This window comes from Phoenix dactylifera, chromosome 5 (genome assembly GCF_051530095.1).
Source record: "Phoenix dactylifera cultivar Ajwa chromosome 5, Ajwa_hap1_PhDact_Kaust_v1.1, whole genome shotgun sequence".
Taxonomy (NCBI): Eukaryota; Viridiplantae; Streptophyta; class Magnoliopsida; order Arecales; family Arecaceae; genus Phoenix; species Phoenix dactylifera.
Window position 1 is genome coordinate 9,249,263 of NC_143194.1, and position 22,166 is coordinate 9,271,428.

General features: G+C 40.8%; 2 protein-coding genes and 1 long non-coding RNA gene across 3 annotated transcripts; 2 read left to right on the forward strand and 1 right to left on the reverse strand.

The window, feature by feature from the left end:
• Window positions 1-219: 219 nt before the first annotated feature.
• Window positions 220-5,053, reverse strand: LOC120108936 (uncharacterized). Its single transcript, XM_039122650.2, has 6 exons — window positions 4,648-5,053; window positions 3,511-3,660; window positions 1,194-1,277; window positions 943-1,068; window positions 679-810; window positions 220-566 (listed from the first exon to the last, which is right to left on the reverse strand). Exons 1-6 carry the CDS (start codon window positions 4,760-4,762, stop codon window positions 493-495), a joined length of 681 nt encoding a protein of 226 aa, XP_038978578.1. The 5' UTR covers window positions 4,763-5,053; the 3' UTR covers window positions 220-492.
• A 9,090-nt stretch (window positions 5,054-14,143) lies between these two features.
• On the forward strand, window positions 14,144-15,506 carry LOC148703364 (uncharacterized). The gene is made up of 3 exons (XR_015987752.1): window positions 14,144-14,916; window positions 14,999-15,085; window positions 15,170-15,506. It is a non-coding gene; the product is annotated as an uncharacterized LOC148703364 (long non-coding RNA).
• Window positions 15,507-17,931: 2,425 nt separating this feature from the next.
• LOC120108937 (trimethyltridecatetraene synthase-like) lies at window positions 17,932-21,401 on the forward strand. Its single transcript, XM_039122652.3, has 2 exons — window positions 17,932-18,898; window positions 20,620-21,401. The coding sequence occupies exons 1-2, from the start codon at window positions 18,008-18,010 to the stop codon at window positions 21,247-21,249; spliced, it is 1,521 nt and encodes a 506-aa protein (XP_038978580.2). The 5' UTR covers window positions 17,932-18,007; the 3' UTR covers window positions 21,250-21,401.
• Window positions 21,402-22,166: the final 765 nt, after the last annotated feature.

Consider the following 22,166-nt stretch of genomic DNA (forward strand, 5'->3'; position numbering starts at 1 on the left):
CATCATCATTAAGGCCTTAGGAATTATTAGAGTTTTTGAACTCAAGATACATGTTTAAGCTTCATGATACTGATTTGTCTCTAGGTTCTTTTCTTGGGTTCAAAAATGAAGCTTTTTTTGCTACCAGAAAAGAATAGGAAAGCACAGAAAAGGACTGTTGCCTGGTTAAGATTAACGCAAGTACACAACTTTGCGCAGACGCTGAAGACAATTTGAATATCAACTAAAAGGCTACAACGCATTCTCCATATTCTATTAACTATAGATATCCAATACACATTATTGTTCCTATCTGAGAATTTGGATCAAGGAAACAGAAAGCATCCAAATTCGACGAAGTATGGTTTATTGTAGCTGTTATTTACAAAAAATCTCAAATAAGTAAATAAAATAAACAGCGAAAAGGTGTAAATCTCATCTGCAGACGAACATCACATGTATACTATCTATGTATCAGCGGAAGAATCTCATCTCTGATGCTCTAAACTCTATCTATGTTGCTCGAACCATGCTGAAAGAAATCATCAATACCAACAGCCATAGCAAGTTGTTTGGAGCAAAGGAATCTGTTGAATAAACACATCAAAAAAGTTCCATTTAATGTGCCGCTTCAGTTAAATTGTTAGTGTAGCAACTAAGAAATTAAACCATATCAGCTTAACTACACAATTATTTTACCTCCAGCAAATGAACTGCCATTGTCGGATAGACTAGGTGGAGATGATGGGGTGGATAGACTAGGTGGAGATGATGGGGTGGTAGCATTCGGCAATGTGATCCCTAAATTTGCACAATCTGCCCCAAGGGAACCTGCAAGAAACCCCCACATTATTTAAGAACACAGGGCTGTTATAAAGTAAAGCTGAATGTTCCTCCCATTTCTTTCGTTTTTTTTAATTTATCGTTCTCTTTTATGACAATGATCGATGATGGTGTTCTTACAGTCTCTATAACATGGGAATCTGGTTTCGTTGAGAAGGTTGCTGAAACCCTCCTTGCATTCACATCTGTGGTCGAAACTTGATGTCTTTACACACGTGCCACCTCCACAATAGGACCCGAAGCATGCTGTTGGAAACAAGAAGGGAAAAGAGAAAAATAAAAATATGACTGTTTTATACTTGATGTTGGACTAATACTAAGATTGGATTCCAAGAGAGTACGAAAACGAAGAGGATGACGGTGATGCTTACGGTCAAACATGGAGGAATTTGATGGAGTTGGCGGTGAGGGTGCTGGAGCTTCAGAATGGTTGTAGCAAGAGTAATTGATGCTACCTGGAAGCAGCAACTATAAATCAGAATTAAAAACAGAAAGAAGAGCTACAAGCAGAAATCTAAAATAATTATTTCATCTTTTTACATGCATGAAGGCATTGTAGTACATCAGAAAATTTTTATCCCCTTATCACCAAGACATTTATCTCTCTCTCTCAGATGCTTCAATTAGTAATGTCTTCTAGCAAAAGCAAAACTCTACTTAATTGGACGCATATCCAACAGGTATATGATGACAAAGATGAAGTGTTCTAAGAGAAATTTGTTCTCTGTTCAATCTTAATAAGGAAAGGGATGTCTCTTCCATCATTAGTTTGTAGCATAATTCTCTTCCCATAAGATGTAAGAGTTTGTCTCAATGATCTGTCTTCCAAAGCCTATCCAGGCTCTTCCATCTATCTCCCAAGAACTAATTTTTCTTCCTAAATACATTGCTTGGAGGGTTGTAAAGTTGAGGAAAAATTGAAGCATTACACAATTTGCAAAAGGAAAAAAACATTAAAGAGAAATGTTTTCTGCTTCTAAATATTTCTTGAGGAAATATTTCCTTCTAAATATTAATGATGCCAAACTCTATTGTCTCATTGTTCGCTTGTGTCTTGTTTCAAAGTCGAAGTAGTTCCGGACCACTTGCTCAAGAGAAAAGTAGTTTTGAACCATCATATGGAATGGGAAATATTATATAATTTAGGCCGCAAAAATATTCTGTTAAATAGTTTATCTACAACTAAGTTATGCAAAACTTACCCTAACTGCCCAGTTTGGAGTGAACTGAATTGAGCTATTACAGAATTGGGTTGATTTTGCTGGTTTGGTTTGGCACTCTGGCCGAACTAGTCCAAACCGGTCTGAACATAGTGGAACTGCCTAGTTCCACTCGATACCGACCCATACCACCAGGTTTTAGGCAATACTATGATTGCGAGTGCAAAAAAATGTGGGGAGCTGTCTTAGTAGAGGAAACGTGTCACACTATATAGACTGTACATATCGAACATATGCATACAGGTATGGTTCCCAATAATGATTTTATGGACCTTGTCTATAGCATATTTTGCTAGAAGAACTGACAATTCATAGGAATGAATATTAGAATTTCATGCCAATAGGGCAGATGGGCGTTACTCTTTTATCCAATTAGCCAAGGGAAGAAAAATGAATTGATTGGACCTAAATCAAGAATGCATAAAAAGCATAAACATTTTAGCTAAATGCAATTAAATGATGAGTTGATAATGAGTAGGAGCCCATAAACCAGTTGATGCAGTCAAAAGAAATTTACCAATTGCTTACACCCGACTATTTAGCAAGCAAATGCATCTCTTCACTTTACTACTCCTTTTGACTCCTTATTTCCTCACTTTGTAGTGTCAAATTGGTATCAATCATGGACCTAAGAGGAGGCTGGATGAGAAAATACTAACGACTTTAATGATTGAAAGCACTCTAGTAAATTGGATTTGGCTTCTGGCAGAGAGCCGGAAACCAATTCTGAAATAAACCATAGATAGGAGGGTGCCAACTGACATAGTTGGTACGATATCTTGTGCTGATACAAGATATCTATGTTCGATACCCATCCTTATCCAACAACAATAAATGGAGCCTCAGCCCCTCCTACATTTAGAGAAAAATAATAATTAAATGACCAAATAAATAAATAAACCATTGAAAGATGATCACAAGATACAGAACTATAGATAGGACATTTCAGTTTAGTATTACATGTGCATCCAAACAGGTCCATGATTTAGCATGGGAACCAGCTGCTGATTCAGTGGAGCTGTCAAAGTTTAGCTAAGTATTCAACTTCTCATTATGTCACTAACCCTTGAATTTTCCATGCTATATTTATCAAGTCTAGAAGCAGCACTTCAAACTTCGCAGTGCTAATTAAGCACCATTCTGCAACCACACTATACAGGTGGGCGACATTTTCGTCTAGACTCGACCTGAACCCAATTTAGACTCTGCCCAAATGAAGAAGAATCTATGGTTACCCCTGCTGGCTTTGTTTTTGACTTAACCAGAGCAAATTCTAACAAAAAAATTAAGCCTTGTCTCCATTATCATAATGGTCAGACCCATGTTGACTTTGTTTTCTGCCCAAATATCAACTCTTTTTGCTTGAGCCCCACCTAACAAGTGACTCTAAAGTCCTTACTATATTTCATGGATTAGTCCATGATGATGGCGTCTACCAATTGGAGAGAGAAGGAGAGAGAGATGTTACAGTTGGGGATGACGCAGGGAGAGAAGCGGAAACTGTCACCAATGTGGAACTGAGACCAGCCCGGTTTGCACTCGCAGACGAACCCAAAGGTATGGTCGAATGATGCGTTGCAGGTCCCCTTCCCACAATCCACATTAGCACAGGTGGCATCTAGCAAATCACCAATACAAACAAAACAAGAGCACATGTTAGAAGCTCTCTACTTCTTGGAAGTCTATATATAATAGAGACAAGTCATACAAAGCAAAGAAAAGATTTTAGAATAGTAAAGTTAGATCATGTGAACTCCACTTTAACATAAGTAAGTGCAAAGAAACTTCAAGATTGGGGAAGAAGAGAGACTAATGAAAGGGATTCTTTAGATGGGAGGAATTGCAAGACTGGATTCTAGAGGGACAAAAAAAAACTATATTGTAAAAGCAACAACATAAACTTCCACTTAAAAACAGCTTAAAGAGAGAAGGAAATCATGAGGAACATAAATAAACAAAAGAATTACTAATTATAAATTGGAAAAATAGGATAATTGAACTTTAATCTGCAGAGAGGAATCAAAAGACTGGGAATTGGATTCTAATCAGTTTTGTGCAACAACATAAATTTTTACCTGGAGAAATCTTGGAAGGTATCCCTGTATACTAAAAATCAAATTCTACAGATAATTCAAAAACTTTAAGATGAACTTATTTAAGAACAACGGTATCACCCATGTCAGCAAAATTAAATCATCAAGGATTACAACTACAAAGAATCTTAAGAAAAACTTTGACAGAAAATGAAAACCCATTCAACTTTCCTCAACTGATGAAGCAAAGAATTTCTAAACGCCAGAACAAGAACCATCTTACCAAAATCCCAAGTTATAAATAGATAAAAACCGAGAAAATTAAAAACAAAAAGATGAAGTATAAGGTTTATCCCAATGGAAATTGTGAGGAAAACCCGTACGAGTAGAACAACAAAACATCCAAATTGTAGCAAAATATAACAAACAAAGGGTGATCCATATAGTTTGAAGCAAAGAGTACTAAATCCAAGTAACAAACATCACCAACAATCAATACAATTAGAACCCCCCCCCCCCCAAAAAAAAAAGAAGAAAAGCACAAAGGACAGACAGAGAGATGAGAGCAGTACTGAGAACAGGGGATAGGAAAGGAGCAAGAAAGTCTCCTGCAGCTGCTCTCTGTGGCAACAAAAAGGTGGGGGCTTGGAGTGCCACCAAAACAAGTGCTACTTTAACCCATCCCATTTCTTATCCTCTTTGCTATTCTGAGATCGGATATTAACCAGAGCAAGGGTAGGAAAGAAAGAGAGCGGAGATGGAAGGGAGTTGGCGGTGGCTTGAGGGAGAATTTATTGGAGTTTTGGAGCTGCAGGAATATGTAATCTTGGATGAAGTAATATAATAATAGTAACGGAGGGTGCGAGCAAGATCTGGTCACCATAGCGTGCAAACGGGCAATCTTTGACAAAATATTGCCAGTTTAGTTTACGGTCCCCTCAATGGCTTGGAAGCTTTGGAGAGCACGGCAGTGGCTTCGGTCCGTAGCCCGTAATGCATGCCACGATATGGGAGGGGGGAGCGGGTCTGTGGGAAGCTCCGATGGATTGCGTCGTATCTAAGTCGGATTATGTTCACACGAGTTTGGTGAATCTAATTCATTATTTATAGTAGGGGAGAAATGTTTCACTGCACCAGTCCCATTCGCTTGGTGATTTTGTGAGATGGTATACGTGGCCAGTCCTCCATGTATCATACCAATCCTCGATTACCACGGACGTCCGGCACTTCTCGTGGGGAATAGAGTGTGTTTGGAAGCAGGATCGGATTTATGGAATTGTCTCCATGACAAGCATGACATATTTTCTCCGGTAGCTTTGCAATAATTAATTTTTGCAAAACTTAATTTCCCGGCTCTTCTTTTCACCAGATTTTAACACGGCGTTCTAACTAGTAGCATTTAATTTTTAGTCCCGTACATATTTATGCAAGATACGAAGATATTTATACTTACACTGTATATGCTTGTGCTATCTTTTGCACATAGTTGTATTATTGTTGGATATAATTATATTGTCTCTGCACATATTTATGTTGTATATACGATTATTTGTAACTATATTTGTATTAGAGGATAAGAGTGCTTAAGGAGGGAGAATATAAAATGTTTTGAAACTTGGAATGGCTATTAAAGTTATAGTCAACAAGAATTAAACGTTATATCCAGTTTATGAAGAGTCCGGTTATCAATTTACCATTAATTTTTTAGTAAAATAATAAAAAAATCATATATTTTATAAGAAATAAAATAAGAATATAGAAAAAAAAAGAAAAAGAAAACCAAACATCAATAAAGAGCCCAATCCAAGAACATAAATATAATAGCTTCATCTACAGTCCCACTACTAGGTAGAAGAAGAAAGTGAGCGAGGGATCTATCCACCGGTTGATCAAATTGAGCCATCAGCTAACCAAATTTCGCTACCAAGAAACTTGGGACGGGTATTACTGTACAGTCAATAAGGATTCAAAGTTATATCTACTAAATGAAGGGACCGGCTATCAATTTACTATTTATTTTTTTTAGTAAAATGATGAAATTATTAATGGGAAAATATTGGACATTCGACCTCGGACAATACCGGACCTACTGCAACCTTGGCATAAGCCGACCTTAGACGATTTCGGCCCCATCTGAGGAGCTAACCGGCTAAGGTGAACGGCTTCGCCTCCGAACGACGAACCAATCGGCACATGCCAACAAAGACTGACAGTCCTGACCATCGGCCATCGTGAGAGTGACTGGTTGTTACAACAGCTTTGTAATCGGTGCGCAGCAATACCATACGCCGCCTATGCCGAGGCCGTGCTATTGGCTATTGCCTGGCATTTGGAGTACATCATGCCGACCCAGATAACAACAAATCTGGCTCTCCTATATAAAGGGGCAGCTTAGGGTAGCTCGGTATGCAATCACACGCGAGAGCATGCAATATGCAATACCATAGCCACTCTCCACTGAAATTCTCTTCTTTCCATGCTGTTGACTCTCTATTCTAACTTAGGCATCGAAGGGTTCCTTGTCGGAAACTCCCTCGTGAGCGGACTTCTTGCAGGCCATGCACGAAAGAGACTTGCGCCCAGTGCCTCAAGCAGCCTACCTAGCTACACAGATACTAAGTAAAGGGAGAAATCACCAGTATGAGGTCACAAGGAGCCTGCGGCACGTCGCATGCCTCGCAGCGCCATGCTCTGGCCTTGCATGGATCTCTACATAGTCTAGGACACTCTCTGCTGGAACACCTCACTGCACCAGTGAACAATGAGTAGTTCAACCTGCTCATTCAGCAGGTGTAGGTGTTGCCTGCAGTAGTTCAGGGCTTGCAGCAAGCAACAGCACGGCCGAAACCAATCCGACTGAAAGCTAGTCGGCTTAGCCACCATTCTCGGTCGCTGGCACACCACATGCCCTTAGTCAACCACCACACTCAGGGTCGGGACCCCGAACGATCTCGTCAGAGTCGGCACACCCAACGGAGCAATTCTCGTCGGCATGAGAAACGACATACCCCAAGTCTCCATTTTGGCAAGGACTCTATTGAGAACCTCTCGCCTCCTCGTCACATGGAGCCCCCGCCCTAGTGGGACGCCGACCTCAATAGAAGAATCGAGGAGATGGGCCAATAGATTTAGGCCCTCAGGGAACAGGCTTTGAAGACGAACGATGATCTCAACTTCTCCTCAGAAACTCCCTTCTCCCGGTAAATCATGAATGAAATGATCCCATCTCGGTTCAAGATGCCCCAAGTAGAGTTGTACGGAGACACCTCGGATCCACTAGATCACCTGCAAAGCTTCAGGGCCTTCATGATGTTGCATAGAACCATCGATAACAAGGCGTTCACTGTGACTCTTCGCAAGGCAGCTTCATTCTGGTTCTCTCAGCTTCGGCTCGAATCTATCTACTCTTTCGAACAGCTCGCCCGTTTCTTCAGGACACACTTCATCTCCACCCGAAGACGGCATCGCAGTTCGGATGCGCTGCTCGATATCAAGCAGAGGGAGAAAGAGTCCCTCAGAGACTATGTCAACTGCTTCAATGCGGTGATGCTAGAGGTCTGCGACCTAAATCAATCGGTTGCGATGTCAGCAATGAAGAGCAGCTTGCAGCCGTCACACTTCCTCTTCTATTTGGAGAAGCGCTACCCCACCGACTTCACCGAAATGTTAGTATAGAATGAAAAGTATGCCAATGCGGAGGAAGCCATGGCCTCCTGTCGAGAGACTGCTGGCGGAGGACCTCCCCAAGGAGGAAAGAGGGGGACCGAGTAACGAAGGCAGCCAAGAAGTTTCTCACCTCGGCACGAAAGGAGTCCACGAAGGTTCAGGAGCCCTCCTCGAAAGTTTGAAAAGTATACCCCTCTCACTGCTATGAGGACTCAGATCCCTATGGAGATCGAGGGTCGAAACTACTTGTGCCCCTGCAACGGATGAAGCGCCCGACGGACAAGAGAGATAGAATAAGTACTATTGCTTCCACCAGAACTACGACATGACACCGAGGAGTGCATCCAGCTCAAGAATGAAATTGAGGCACTCATCTGATGCAAGTGGCTGGAGCGGTACATGTGTGCTTAGCGAGACCGAGGAGTGCCCACCTCAGCCTCTGATCCGCTGCCCCCAAAGTCGTTCAACAACTATCCGATAGCAGGCATCATCAACACCATTGCTGGCAGACCTCCCGAGGCCCCAAGTGTCTCAAGCAATCGAGCCCCCTACAAGGTCGAAACTACCCCGAAGAGACAACGTATGAGAGATGTCATCACTTCCTTCGACCCCAACCTAGGGGGAGTCCAGACTGCTCATGAAGATACTGTAGTTATTTCTCTTACTGTTGTAAAGTATGATGTAAAACGAATACTTATGGATAATGGAAACTCGGTCGACGTGTTATTCTATGATGCTTTCCAAAGAATGAGGTTGCCTGCCGAACAGTTTCGAAAAGTCAACACTCCTCTAGTCGGCTTCTTAGGAGACTCAATTTCTGTAAAAGTGATCAATCTATAAATCACCACAGGAAAAGAACTCCGAAGTAACACATTGAGGCTGGACTTCCTCATGATTCGGGTCCTCTCAGTCTATAAAAAGTCATCCATTCACTCCTACATTCCATTTGGCATGATGGAATTGGTGTTTCGATACTTGGTGCCAAGAAAAAAAAATCTTCCTATGATGAAAGTTGCGACAAGTCTGTTCCATCCATTTGCAATGAATAAATTTGTTTGCGCTCAAATAGTTTGTTGCAATGGAGTACCAAGCTGCTCCTTGTCTTTGGATTTCATGCCCTTAAGCATAACCACATTAAACACACCAATATAAAGAATGTAACGTTAGGAGTGCCCTTTTCCTTTAGGGCTCGTTTGGTTCGCGGAAAGCATTTCCCTCCTAGGAATATGATTCCTGGGAAGCAGATTCCTAGGAAGAGCATGCCTAGGAAAGTACTTTTGGCATGTTTGGTTGACCATGGAAAAGTGACAGATTTTCGGAGTGCTTATGTTTGGTTGACCATCCACTTTTCTGAAAAAGTTATATATAATTTCTATTATACCCTTAAGAAAAATTAGGTTTTTAATTTCTCTTTAATGTTTCTTTAATGCTGAAGGGCCTTTTTGGAAAAAAATAAAAATTGAGTGATTCCCGCCTCATGGGAAAGAAACTTTCCCATGTTTCTCATGGGAAAGGCTTTTCCATGAAATGTGGGAATCATATTCCCATGGGAATACAACTTTTTCATCTCTCTCCTTTGAAAACTCCAACCAAACAAGAAGCATCTCATTACTTTTCCGTTGACCACACTTTCCCTCCTTTTTTTCCCATGAACCAAACGAGCCCTTAATGCATTACGATTTCTTTTTGTCAAATGCTTGATTGAAACATTTCCAAAAGCATGATCCATTCTTTATTATACTACAAGCTGTTAAGCTCGAAGCAGGCCAGTTTTTTCGCTCCTTACGTACATTTCCCCATCGGCCATAATGGCAAGTTAGTTGGCAGACGCATTTAATTTCCAAGCCAAAGAAGACTCTTAGGACTCGTTTTGTTGCGAAAAATATTTTTTCCATAGAAATATGATTCCTGCAAAATAATTTTTTAAAAAAAGTATGCCTGAAAAAGTATTTTTGGTATATTTGGCTGACCATGAAAAAGTGACAGATTTATAGAGTGCTTATATTTGATTGACCATCCACTTTTCTTGAAAAATTATGTGTAATTCTTATTATATCCTTAATAAAAATTAGGTCTTTAATGCTTTGAATCAAATAAGAATAGCTGAAGGACCTTTTTGAGAAAAAATAAAAATGTTTCGATTTCCGGCTTACGGAAAAGTACTTCTCCAAAACTTGGAAATCATAATTCCACGGGAATATAACTTTTTTGACTCTCTCCTTTAAAAACTCTAACCAAACAAGAGGCATCTCTTTACTTTTTTGTTTACCATACTTTTCACCCTTCTTTTTCCACGTGCCGGACAAGCTCTTAAGTTTGCACTTTCACCTACCTTGTAAGGACTCCAGAGCAATGTTTAAATCTCTCTCTCTCTCTCTCTCTCTCTCTCTCTCTCTCTCTATCTCTCTCTCCATAGCAATGGCTAAATCTCTCTCTCTCTCTCTCCAATTCGTATAACTAGAACAAGTGGCCTTGTTTTCTTCCAAAGAACTTGGTGAGAGCATTGGTTTTTAAGTACAGATGGTATCCTCTTCTTTTTTTTTTTATAATAAGTACAATTGAAAAAAAAATCACTGAAAAATCAATACAATCATGCATTGCAATGGCAACCATGCTTATTTCCTTATGATTACATGTAATAGCGAGCTTGAAATTATTATAGCCGTTATGATAATGCTATAAATGAAACAAATATTTAAGGTTTACATTCAAATAGATTAGTTAGAGGTTGCTTTTTGGGTTTTTTAATTCCACATAAATAAATATAAAACCTATGTATAGTACATAGCCGATCTAACTTAATACATGTTTGTACGGTTTTTGATAATATAATTATTATTTGAAATCTTGAATTATATATTTCCGACCCTGCCGGTAGGTGACACGACCCCTCACCACCTCCCTCCTTCCCAACTTCGCCTGCCCTACCATTAGTTTTTTTTTTTTTATATATAATTTCTGCTGACGTTGAGATACTGTGGATATAGTCGTCACCTAGCTGATGTACCTGAACTGTACGTATGAGAGCCAATCAAGTGAACCCTTCCTATAAATTATTGGGAAAATTGATGGCCGATCCAATGTTGGACCGGAGTATAAAGAAAAGTCCCTATTGACCGGTGTTTTAACTCCCGGTTCTTTGCGATTTTGGATTTGTATCTAGAGACGAAAGTACCCTTTATTCCTCCCTTGGGCGATCCGACTTTCTTTGTTTCTCTTCCTCTCGACCGACTTCTCTTCCTCTTCCTCTCATTGTCTTCTTCCTCTCGACCCAGGAAGAAACCCTTCTTCGCCTTCCTCTTCCTCTCGACCGAGTATTTTTCCTCTCGACCTAGGAAGAAACCTTTCTTCTTCTTCCTCTTGACCGAGTCTTGTTCCTATCGATGGAGTCCTCTTCCTGTCGACCGAGTCTGCCCTGATAAGCATACCAAATCGCAGGTAAGGTTCCGCTCGCCCAATGCTACTGGATACCATAATGCTGGCTATAATTGAAGCTAAACCCTAAGCTTCTGATTAACCCTAATCTCTCTTGATTCCCATTTTTTTTGTTTCGAAGAAATTTTTGATTTTGGTTTTGAATGTTATGGAATGAATAATTGATTTCGCCAGAAAAGATTTGTTTTTACTTTTTGACAACGAAAATAATGGAATGAATTATATATATTTATATGGATATATGCTGGAGGAGATTTTTATGTCCTGTCTTGCAAGAGGGGAGAGGAAAGTAGGAAATATATTTTATATAGACAACAAAATCCTAAAATTGTGGGGGAGGGTTTAATTATCTCACCTCTGAAATTAGGATACGGCTCCTACATTATTTAATTAGATAAACCAATAATTATGGTAGGTGATATATTAGCATAGTTTCCTGCGAATACATCATATAAGGTTGCTATTTTCTTTAATTTTATCCTACAGTGATTCTTAATTTGATGTTAATTTTTTGTATCACAATGCATTCTTAAAAGATTTGTTTTATGGATGATGTGTTTCATTAATATTTTTGATGCAGACATTTTATATGGCTCCAATTCAGAGTAGAGGCAAAGCACCTTCTGTTAGCCCGAATAATATGGTCAATCGAAGGTGCTACTTCAGCCACTATATCCAATTTATCGTTACCCTTATGCAGTCTATGTCTCAGGAGCAGAAGGATAGGGTGACCGTAACTCCTTTTGGACATATGTGAGGTTTGCCATATATCAAGTAGAGTAGGCCTATCCTAGACACTTTGCTCTCTTTTTGGGATGATGTGGAGGAGGATTTTTGGTTTGGTAAAGTTTTAGTGCATTTTATAGGGAGTGAGTTTACACTCATTCTTGGTTTGAGTGCCACGGGCGGTGGGGTCGAACTGTATAGGGAGGGGAGGGTTACTTCTGACCTTATCACCCATTTTTTTGATAGTGACCACAAAAAGACTGGTAGGGATGCAATAGAAAATAGATTACAATTACTAGTTGGAAAGAGAGGACGGCAAGATATAGAGAATTTCACCAAATTATGGGTTCTATACCTCTTTATGACTATACTATTTCCAACCATACACTACTATATTCCTAAGGCATTATGCTCATATATTGATGATTTAGACCGGTTAGGTTCATATAGTTGGGATCTTGCCGTTGGTGCTTTTGTTTGCCAGCAGATTCCTAGTATATCCGAGAGTGTGAGGCGAAGCAACATCACTGGAAAGAAACCCGGTGGATATATGGATGGCTGCACGGTCGCTCTGGTGGTAAGCATCTTTGTGTTTTTTATAATTTGATTGTTAAGATATGTATTGTATTGAAATTTGATGTTCACATTGATTTTTGGCAGGCATGGGCTATTGAGCATTCGAATATCCTTTTGGGCAGCCACTGGCCACCGTTCATGTATCTACGTCTATTGCGTTGGAGCAACGCCAAATTTTCTCGCAAGGTGGACGTGATCGCCAAAGTTATGAAGAACTTAAAAAAATTTCAGGTTTGAATATTCATTTGTAACATCACAATTATTTTGACATGATGCAAAATTTAAGTTTTTCATAAATCGAGAAGCTAGAGCCTAGGGAGGAGGAGTTGTACCTTTTCTCGCGAGGAAGGCTGTTGTCGAATTTCTGTTTACCTAAAAATGCACTAAACAGATCGTTGTTAGAACTGACAAACAAAGTTTTAAATTAATTATACTCTTACCTTTTCTACTCAAAGAATAGTGGTCGTAAGAGGTCGATCTACAGGGAGGCGATTGGAGTTGCATAAAAATCAAAACGTTCACTCGAATTCAAAGCCGATTTTTGAACAATAAGAAAAAAAATATTACTTCGGGGATGTTGAATAATTCTCTAGTCTACCAGAGAATGTTTTCTATAATGAAAAGACAGATACTTGGAATCGAAGAGCATTTATAAATTTAATGAAATATTTAACTATTCAAAGGAAAACTTTGGCATGGATGAAAACAATGCTTAAGACGATTGAAGCCTGGAATATAGATTGCATGAGAGAAAATTTCATATATTGCATGAAAGAAAAATTAAACGATTGCATAAAAAGCAGAAATTGACTTGAACCTAGAACAAGGATTGCATGAAAGAAAAATTTAATAGATTTTATAAAAAGAAAAATGCTTACAAAAGTGAGAAGGAAAAAAAATGAAAATAAGGAACAAGTCCTCTCGGTGGAACACTCAACATAAAATACTCTCTCTCTTTTTTTTCTTCTTTCCAAGAACAGAGCATCCCCTATTCTTGGTTTTTTTTTCCCCTTTGCCCAGCCGAGAACTCCTCCCTCCCCTTCTTTTTGTTCTCTGTTTCCTTGGCCCCCCACCGAGGGCTCCACTCTTCTCTATTGAAACAGAGCTCCTTTCTCCCCTCTTCCCCCCCCCCCCCCCCCCTAGCCGATGGCCTCTCCTCTCCTTATATAGGTCGCCCATCCTTGTTGGGCCAGCGATGGATCCCCTGATGGAGGGGTAACGGACGCTGGTCTTGGGGGATCCGATTGCTGGGAGAAGGCGATCGCAAGCGGACAACTGAAATTCGGGAGTGTGATGTGGGAGGGCAGATCGCGGACGGATGGGGCGGAGGGCGTCAATCCGTGGGAGAATGGCTAGATCACGGGCTCCTTGGGCGGATCGAAACGGAAGAGGACGGCTCCGTGGATGGCTGGGAGGAGGACATGGATCTCTTCTTTGGCTATGGGATGTTGAGAAGCTGATTCGGGAAGGGATGAGATGCGGAACGCCTGGATCACAGTTGGTCGTCCGGTCTCTGATCCGTGGGATTGCTGGGAGGAGGGCGTGTCGAATCCGCATGAAGCTTGGATCACGGGAGGCTGATTCAGAATGGAGCTTGATTGCAGCGTGGGATGAGGAGGATGAAAGAAGCTGGGAAATCGCTCGGGATCATTTCTTCTCCCCCGTTTTCGCACGGGATGAAGCTGGAGATCGCTGGTCTTGGGGGTCTCGAATCCGGAAGGGAGACGCTGCGGGATCATTTGGGAGGAGCCGATCATGGAAGAGATCCGGTGCGGATGCGGCTGGAATGGGTGGAAGAAGATGGATTTTCTTCTTTGGCCCACGGACGGATGGAGTGCTGGGAGATCGCGATCAACGGGCCGCAGACGCTGGGATGGATCGCAGAAGGCTGAAGATGCATCGCCGACAATTACTGGCTGCGTTGGGCTCAAACCCAATGTTATTGGGTCTCATGGATTACTTGCACTTAAACACAAATATAACGTTAATTAGTAAATTTTATCATTAATGATTAGCTAAAATACTAATTAAGATAGTATGATGATTGCACTTTTGTGCTCTCATCAAAGGCCACTACTAGAAGCTCCGAAAGAGATAACTCAGATAGTACACATTTACAAGTACTTGGTATAGATTTATTTCTATGTGGCATGCACCTTTTCTTTTGCGGCACACACCTATAACCACTAGGTACACATTTAATTTCATTTGGCACTTAGTTAAATACATACACTAAATTGGATAATTGTGTTGTTTTAGTTTTCGTCATCCAGCTAGAGTGAACGATATCCACTGGATGCTTACAGACTCGCTTAAATCTGGTTGAGAGGTCTTTGTTCTTGATTGATAAGAGGGTGTCCAGACTTGAGATGGTCCTCCAAGATAATGGTCTCTTGGTGAATGACGAAAATGTTCAGCATGATACAGATTTTACTGAGGTAAGCAAAGTTTGATGAATTATTAACTATGTTGTCTTGTGGATCATGTTTGTTGTTATGAATTAAATACAACTTATATTAGGTGAGTGAAGAGCATACTATAGTTAAAGCTATGGACAAAGCTGCAATGGAGAAAGATGAGATGCACAATAGTGCAGATGTGGTGGAGGTATGTAATTATTTGATTTTGATAAAATATGTTTTTATAATTATACTAAAAATATTTATTATATGAAATGCATATTCTTATCAGGTTATTTGGTCCACTGATGTTGAGGTTGAGAAAGAAACTGGACCCACCACCAAATATGTTTTCTCCTTATGAAGGCGCGTGAAGTTGGGAGCACATGAGCGAAAGGCAACAGAGAAAGCAAAGGCTATATCACACTTTCCAAATACTTATAGAAGGGCAAAAAAGAAACAAAAAGTCAGCAAAATAGGTGAAGGTAGTATGGCACGAGCAATTAAAAAGGAGGATTTGCCCACTCAGTCGAGTAAGTTATTGGAGCCTATCACTACTACACTTATGGAGCTCCCCAAGTCAATTCCACTCAATAAAGAAACATCACCCACTAGAGAGGTATACGAATTTGGTCAGTTCCTTAAATATTTTGTATACATATGCAATTTGCTAAGTCCATATCATATTCTTTGCTAAGTAAATTTGTTGTATTCTCATTTCATTTCACTTAGCTTTTAGAAGAAACCACTAAATTCATTGATGTTGAAGGAGCGGTGACGCCAAGGAGTAAACTGAAATTAGAGGCCGACATCCTTTTATGAAACCCAATAATGAAGCATGAAAATAAATGAATGGATATCTGAATCAACCTTCAATTGTTTCATATTCTGCAATACTGCCGGGGTTGGTTTGAAGAATGGCATCGCAATACCACCGAATTTGGTCATAAGATAGTGATCTATGACCATAAATCTCTTTCATAGCCTCCTCCTTACCATGCCAAGCTTGATGATCCAACAATTCAACACCATATTTCCGATGAATATCTTTTACAATGTCACTTGGCTTATATAATGGCATATCTTGAAGTTTATCTTTAATAATGTTCGAAATCTAACGTTTCGAAGCCTTCGGATGCGACCAGACTTGCAACCCTCATCCACATGTATGGTTACTGTTCATTTTTTTAATTGCAAACTTTCACCATTTTCAAGTCGAGAAGCATTGATACGCCATTCACATTCTTCATATGCATATTCCACAGTAACTCGCTCACGATCGTTCTTCACGAACACAAAGTCTCTGCAATTTGCGATACAAAAGTTACGAATGGTGTCACGAAGAGTTTCGATATCCTTGAACTCATGACCAACGCCCTCTATACAGCTTTTTCAAGCATCCAAGAAATTTTTTTGACTTTTTTTCTCTTTAATTGCAGCTCTTGTTTCTTCAACAACTTGACCAAAGTTACTTGAGCTACCCTTTGAAAATTTTTTAGATCTCCAACTAATTTCAGCACACTGTCCATACAATAGGAAAAACATAATTTCAGCACACTTATTAATGTCCTTTCAGCTTAAAATGCACAAACTAATATTTTAAATATGGAATACCTCGTATCGATTACCACATCAGCAGCTTCGATCAAGCTTGGAGAATGAGTAACAACCATCTCGATCACCGCCACATTTAAGTTGACATGTATTTGATGCATGTTATGAATATCCTTATCACTCGTGAGCGTAACAAGCATTCTTGATTTGTTTGGAATATAAAACTTAACTTCTATCATTGTAGAAGATAAATGTCTCCACCTTTCCATTATTTTCTTAAAAATTTGATCAAGAATTGTGTCCTAAGAGATGAAAATAATAACAGCTTCGCCACCATAAGAACAAATAGCTATGATAATTAGGCTACTAGTGTTCTTTGAAGCCATGAAAATGGAAAAAAGAGGGATCAACTGGTGCATTTGAATCGCAATCAACACAAATTATTTAGACACCAAATGTCAGCTCGGCAGAAAGTCTCTGTTATAATAGAGTCAGACGAAGAGTGGAGAACAATAGAGCATCCATAAACAAAGAAAAGTTAATCTCAAATGGCAACTCAACAAAATGTCTCTATTATAACAGAGTCAGAGAGAGAGTAGAGCACAACAGAGCATTTATAAACACAGAAAACTTGATTTTAATTTTCCACAGCCTAAGGCAAAACGGAAAAAGATGGGATATAATCAGCTTGCAATCTCAACCACATGACACCAGTTTAAACAGAAAAATGGGGATCGAATTGGAAATAGATGCGTAATCTGGTTGGAATATCAAAGAAGAAATGACTCAATTTTTCACTTGGAATCTTAACCGCATGGTACGAGTTCAAACAGAAAAATAGGGATCGAACGAGAAACAGATGCTTGGAATCTTAAAGAAGAGAGGACTCAATTTTCCGCCTTCAAAAATCTTCTGTTGGCCATGCGATCAGGGAATATCGGGATGGAATTCTAACGAACATCTTCTCCCGCCTTCAAAAGCCTTTCGTTGGCCACGCTCTTAGGGAATATCGGGATGGAACTCCAACGGACTCACTTTTCCACCTTCAAAAGACTACCGTTGGCAATAGTCCGGGCATATTCGGTACATTAACTTGAATGATTAATCCTTTTAGGGACCGCGAATTATACTTTGGAGAGCCGTTGGACCGAATAATTTATTTTGGGTCAACAGGGACGGTTTGTTATAGCCGAGTCATCCGGAGGGTGGGAAATTAATTTTTCATAAATTATTTGTTTGATAAAAGTCCCCTTCCTATAAAATATTTTACGAAATTCCCACTACCATGATGAGAACTTCTTATGAATTCCCCAACCGTAGAAGCAAACACAGGCACGCGTAGAATTTTATTACCGATGCAAAAACTAACAAATTACTAGTCTTTTTTAAGAATGATTAATCTAACGCATTCATTGGGCTTTTGTGCATTAGAAAGCAACATGGAACGACAGAGATGAACAGGGCAGCTTTCTCCATCTATAAATACTAGCACACCCAAGCTCCCATCTCCACAACAACCAACCAACCACGACCACCTTCTCCTCCTCACACTCTGCTGCTGCCATTTCCAATTGCAATGGAGAACATCCCATGGGCCATATCCTTGGCAACCATATTGGCATCCATCCTCCTCCTCAAAACTCTTTTACGCAGCCATCGACGTAGGCTAAACCTTCCCCCAGGGCCAAAGCCATGGCCCATTATTGGCAACCTCAACCTCATCGGCGCCCTCCCCCATCGCTCCATCCACGCCCTCGCCCAAAAGTACGGGCCCATCGTGCAGCTCCGCCTCGGTTCCGTCCCTGTCGTCGTCGGCTCCTCTGTCGACATGGTCAAACTCTTCTTAAAAACCCATGACCTCAACTTCGCCTCCCGCCCCAAGTTGGCCGCCGGCAAGTACACCACCTACAACTACTCCGACATCACTTGGTCCCCCTATGGCCCCTACTGGCGCCAAGCTCGCAAGATGTGCCTCATGGAGCTCTTCAGTGCCAAACGACTCGACTCCTATGAGTACATAAGAGTCGAGGAGATGCGGTTGCTCCTCCGCAACCTCTACCAGGCCTCAGGGAGGACCATCACCCTGAAAGACTATCTCTCCACTGTTAGTCTTGATGTTATAAGCAGGATGGTGCTAGGGAGGAAGTACTTCGACGATTTGGAGTCCGCGGAGGAGTTGAGGAAGATGACAGAAGAGTGGTTCTTGCTTAATGGGGTGGTGAACATTGGAGACTATATACCCTGGTTGGATTTCCTGGACTTACAAGGGTACATCAAAAGGATGAAAGAGCTTAGCAAGAAGTTCGATATATTTCTCGAGCACGTACTCGATGAGCATAAAGAAAAGAGGCTGAGGGAGGGGGAGGGTTTTGTGGCCAAGGACATGGTAGATGTGCTCTTGCAGCAAGCCGAGGATCCAAGTTTGGAAGTCAAGATCGAGAGGCATGGCGTCAAGGCCTTCACTCAGGTAAAATTTTCCCTTCCTTTTTTTCTTTGTTTCCCTTGTTTTTGTTTAGGTCCGTATAACCGTTCGAGGAGCAGCATCTTAGAACGAGTTTGTGCCACCCTCATTTGGAGGAGGCATGACGACACACAGAGTTTGTCGGTTTTTGTGCCTCTCCTGAAATTAAAAAAATAATATTTTGTGCCTCTCCTGAAATCATAATATCCAAAAGATTTGATTAACGGAAAAAAAAACTTGATTTACGGACAGTAAATAAATAATATTTTCTAAAAGTATTTCTACTAATCAACATCCGTTCAGACTTCAGTGGCCAATTCAGACTCTGCGGTCAATGAGTGGATACAGTTTATGATGATAACTTTTTTTTTTTTTGGTAACTTAGGCGGATAACACTTAACTTCCATGCCTGTATAGATGTCTATCGAAAACTTTGGGAACCGGCGCATGGTCGCATGGACACTCCACACACGCGAATCTGCTGTTATTTCTCACATGTTATTATAGTATAATCTTTAAAAAATAAAGGTGGGATCATCAAAGTATTGACCCAGAGACATATCAGTATCTCCACACTCCTTGGTTAAGAGAATAACCAACGTATATGTCTTACAACGACCTAATCTCGATAATGCTGTCGTCATAGTAATAGTATATCATTTAGTCGCGAACAGATTTAAGGACTTGAAGATAAATTCCCCTTTATCATAAAATAAGTCCTAAGGACTTCATCATATAAGAGTTCATTTGAAGATGTTCAATAAAATGATGAATAATGCCAAATAATACTTTATTAATTTATCAATTAATTTTTAAAATTCAATCATCAATATACTGATGATTGACTTTTAGGATACGATTCCCAATATGGATAACATTTAACTTCCATGCATGTATAGATGTCTATCAAAAACTGTGTCCACAAAAGGCTATTTAGAAATAGTTGCTTAGGACAATACAATTTGACGCATGGTCGCGTGGACACTCTGATGTCCACACACGCGAATCTGCTGTTATTACTCACATGTTGTTATATTATAATCTTTAAAAAATAAAGGTGGGATCATCAAAGTATTGACCCAGAGACACGCTGGGCCAACCTTATTTAATACATGAAAGCGGGATTTACATGGGAGTTTATTTGACTCGTCGTCCGCTAGAACACTACTTTCCCTGCTCTCAAACAAGTGGACGAGGAGCTGAGGTCTTCCAAGGCACTTACTCGCTGCCCTTGCTCCATTGTTTCCTTACTCTCTGGTATGATATCCTAAGTTGTTTCAGGCCGTCGTCATTGAATATCATAGCTATTTTTGTGCGTGCACAAATAATTCTTTTGATATATATTACAAGAAAATTAGCATAACTCATGAGATTTATTGCCAAACACCAAATTTGGTTTATTATGAAATTGCCAAGTCAATATTTGTGGATCCAGTGAATTTCTGGTGCGAGCAAGAAGAAGGCCCGAATTAGCATTTTGCAAAAATATATTGCTTTGTTGTATGAATTTTATTAGATCTAGCTTTGTTAAGTCTTATAGAATCCACAGTTAAATATATATATATAAGTAAATTCTCTTGGGTTAATTTCTACTGGAATTGAGTTGAATATGGAATAATCTCCATTCAGGAAAGAGAGAGGAAGAGAGAGGAAGAAGAAGATAGATTGATCAATATTTTTTTTTTCCTCTCAATGTCTAATAGTTTCTCTTTCTCCACTTGGTCCAGGACCTGCTCGTCGGTGGAACAGAAAGCTCTGCTGTGACCGTAGAATGGGCTATTTCCGAGCTCTTGAAACATCCCGAACTCCTCGAGAAGGCCACCGAGGAGCTAGACCGGGTGATCGGGAGAGACAGGTGGGTGGAGGAGAAAGACATGCTCAAACTCCCCTACATCGAGGCCATCATGAAGGAGACCATGAGAATGCACCCTGTTGGACCCCTACTTCCCCCACGGCTGGCCCGCGAGGACTGCACCATCGCCGGCTACGACATCCCTGCCGGGACTCGCGTGCTGGTTAACATGTGGACCATCCAGCGAGACCCGGCGATATGGGACGGACCGGATGAGTTCCGCCCGGAGCGGTTCATAGGAAGCAGCGTCGACATCAAGGGGCAGGACTTCAAGCTTCTGCCGTTCGGCTCCGGGCGGCGGATGTGCCCCGGGTATGCCCTCGGTCTCAAGGTGATCCAGGTGAGCCTCGCCAATCTGCTGCATGGCTTTGCATGGAAGCTGCCGGACGGGGTGAAGGTGGAGGAGCTGAGCATGGAGGAGATCTTTGGGCTGTCAACACCTAGGAAGGTGCCGCTCGAGGCGGTCATTCAGCCAAAGCTCCCTGCACATCTCTATGTGGTGTGATCTGATATCCTTCATAAAAGAGTCTAGATAATTATAGTAGAAGCGTGTGTGTTTGCTCGTATTAGGTTCATGTTAAAAGAGCGAATGATGGGCGCTTGCTTGATGGTCATGATGTCGAAACTGAGTTACATGAATAAAGAGCTTGTTTAAAAGGGGCCTAGCAACAAAGAGAGTACAAGATCGATCAGCACTTGATTAAACAAATATCGAGACTTCAAATTTACACCAACTCTTAAACTTTTGATCTTCTTAGTCAGATCATAAGCCTTGAGCTAGAATGTCCAAATGTTCAGAAGATCTGCGCTTTCGAAAGTGAGTGCCCTTAGAAAGAGTTGCCGTAGATATCCCATAAAATATAAGTGAATTTTTTTTTTCATGAGGGCAACAGTCCTATGTATGAGAAGGTTGTGACGATTACATCAAAAGAATTGGGTTGAGACAAATGGCAAACCAGAGTAGGGGTATAAGTATGACATATTACACTAAATGAAGCTACCCTTTCTTAGTTGAGCAAATGAAATTTCTCACCGAAGCTTTCACAGAACTCCTTTCTCTTTGTGTGGAAGAAACAAGGTGCAGGCTTTGTTATACGAGGCCCGCACTTCAGGGTGGTGGCAGTAGGTGGCTGCCAGTTGTTTGACACGTCGATTCTGGGGGCAGAGATGCGAGATTCCTGTGCGGGTCTTCGATATGCGTGCGTGGAGCTGCAGGCCAGTTCGATCATTCTGAAGGACGACTCGGCCATGGTTATCAGGTGGATTCGGAGGGGGTCGAGGGGTGAGAGCACAAACCACCTCTTGATCCGGGATATAGAGATGATGATGAGAGATAGGAAGGCCTTCCAGGCCAAGCATATATTCAGAGAAGTTAATGGGGCGGCTAATTGGGTGGCTGCCTACGCGGCCCACCACTTAGAG

Bases quoted from the DNA above. Each gene is read 5' to 3' on its own strand.
- LOC120108936 (XM_039122650.2), bottom strand. From the start codon at position 4,762: ATGGGATGGGTTAAAGTAGCACTTGTTTTGGTGGCACTCCAAGCCCCC. The intron at 3,661-4,647 runs GTACTGCTCTCA...GTGATTTGCTAG, and splicing joins TTTCCTATCCCCTGTTCTCA to ATGCCACCTGTGCTAATGTG. The intron at 811-942 runs GTAAGAACACCA...GGTTTCTTGCAG, and splicing joins ATTCCCATGTTATAGAGACT to GTTCCCTTGGGGCAGATTGT.
- LOC120108937 (XM_039122652.3), top strand. From the start codon at position 18,008: ATGGAGAACATCCCATGGGCCATATCCTTGGCAACCATATTGGCATCC. The intron at 18,899-20,619 runs GTAAAATTTTCC...CACTTGGTCCAG, and splicing joins GCGTCAAGGCCTTCACTCAG to GACCTGCTCGTCGGTGGAAC.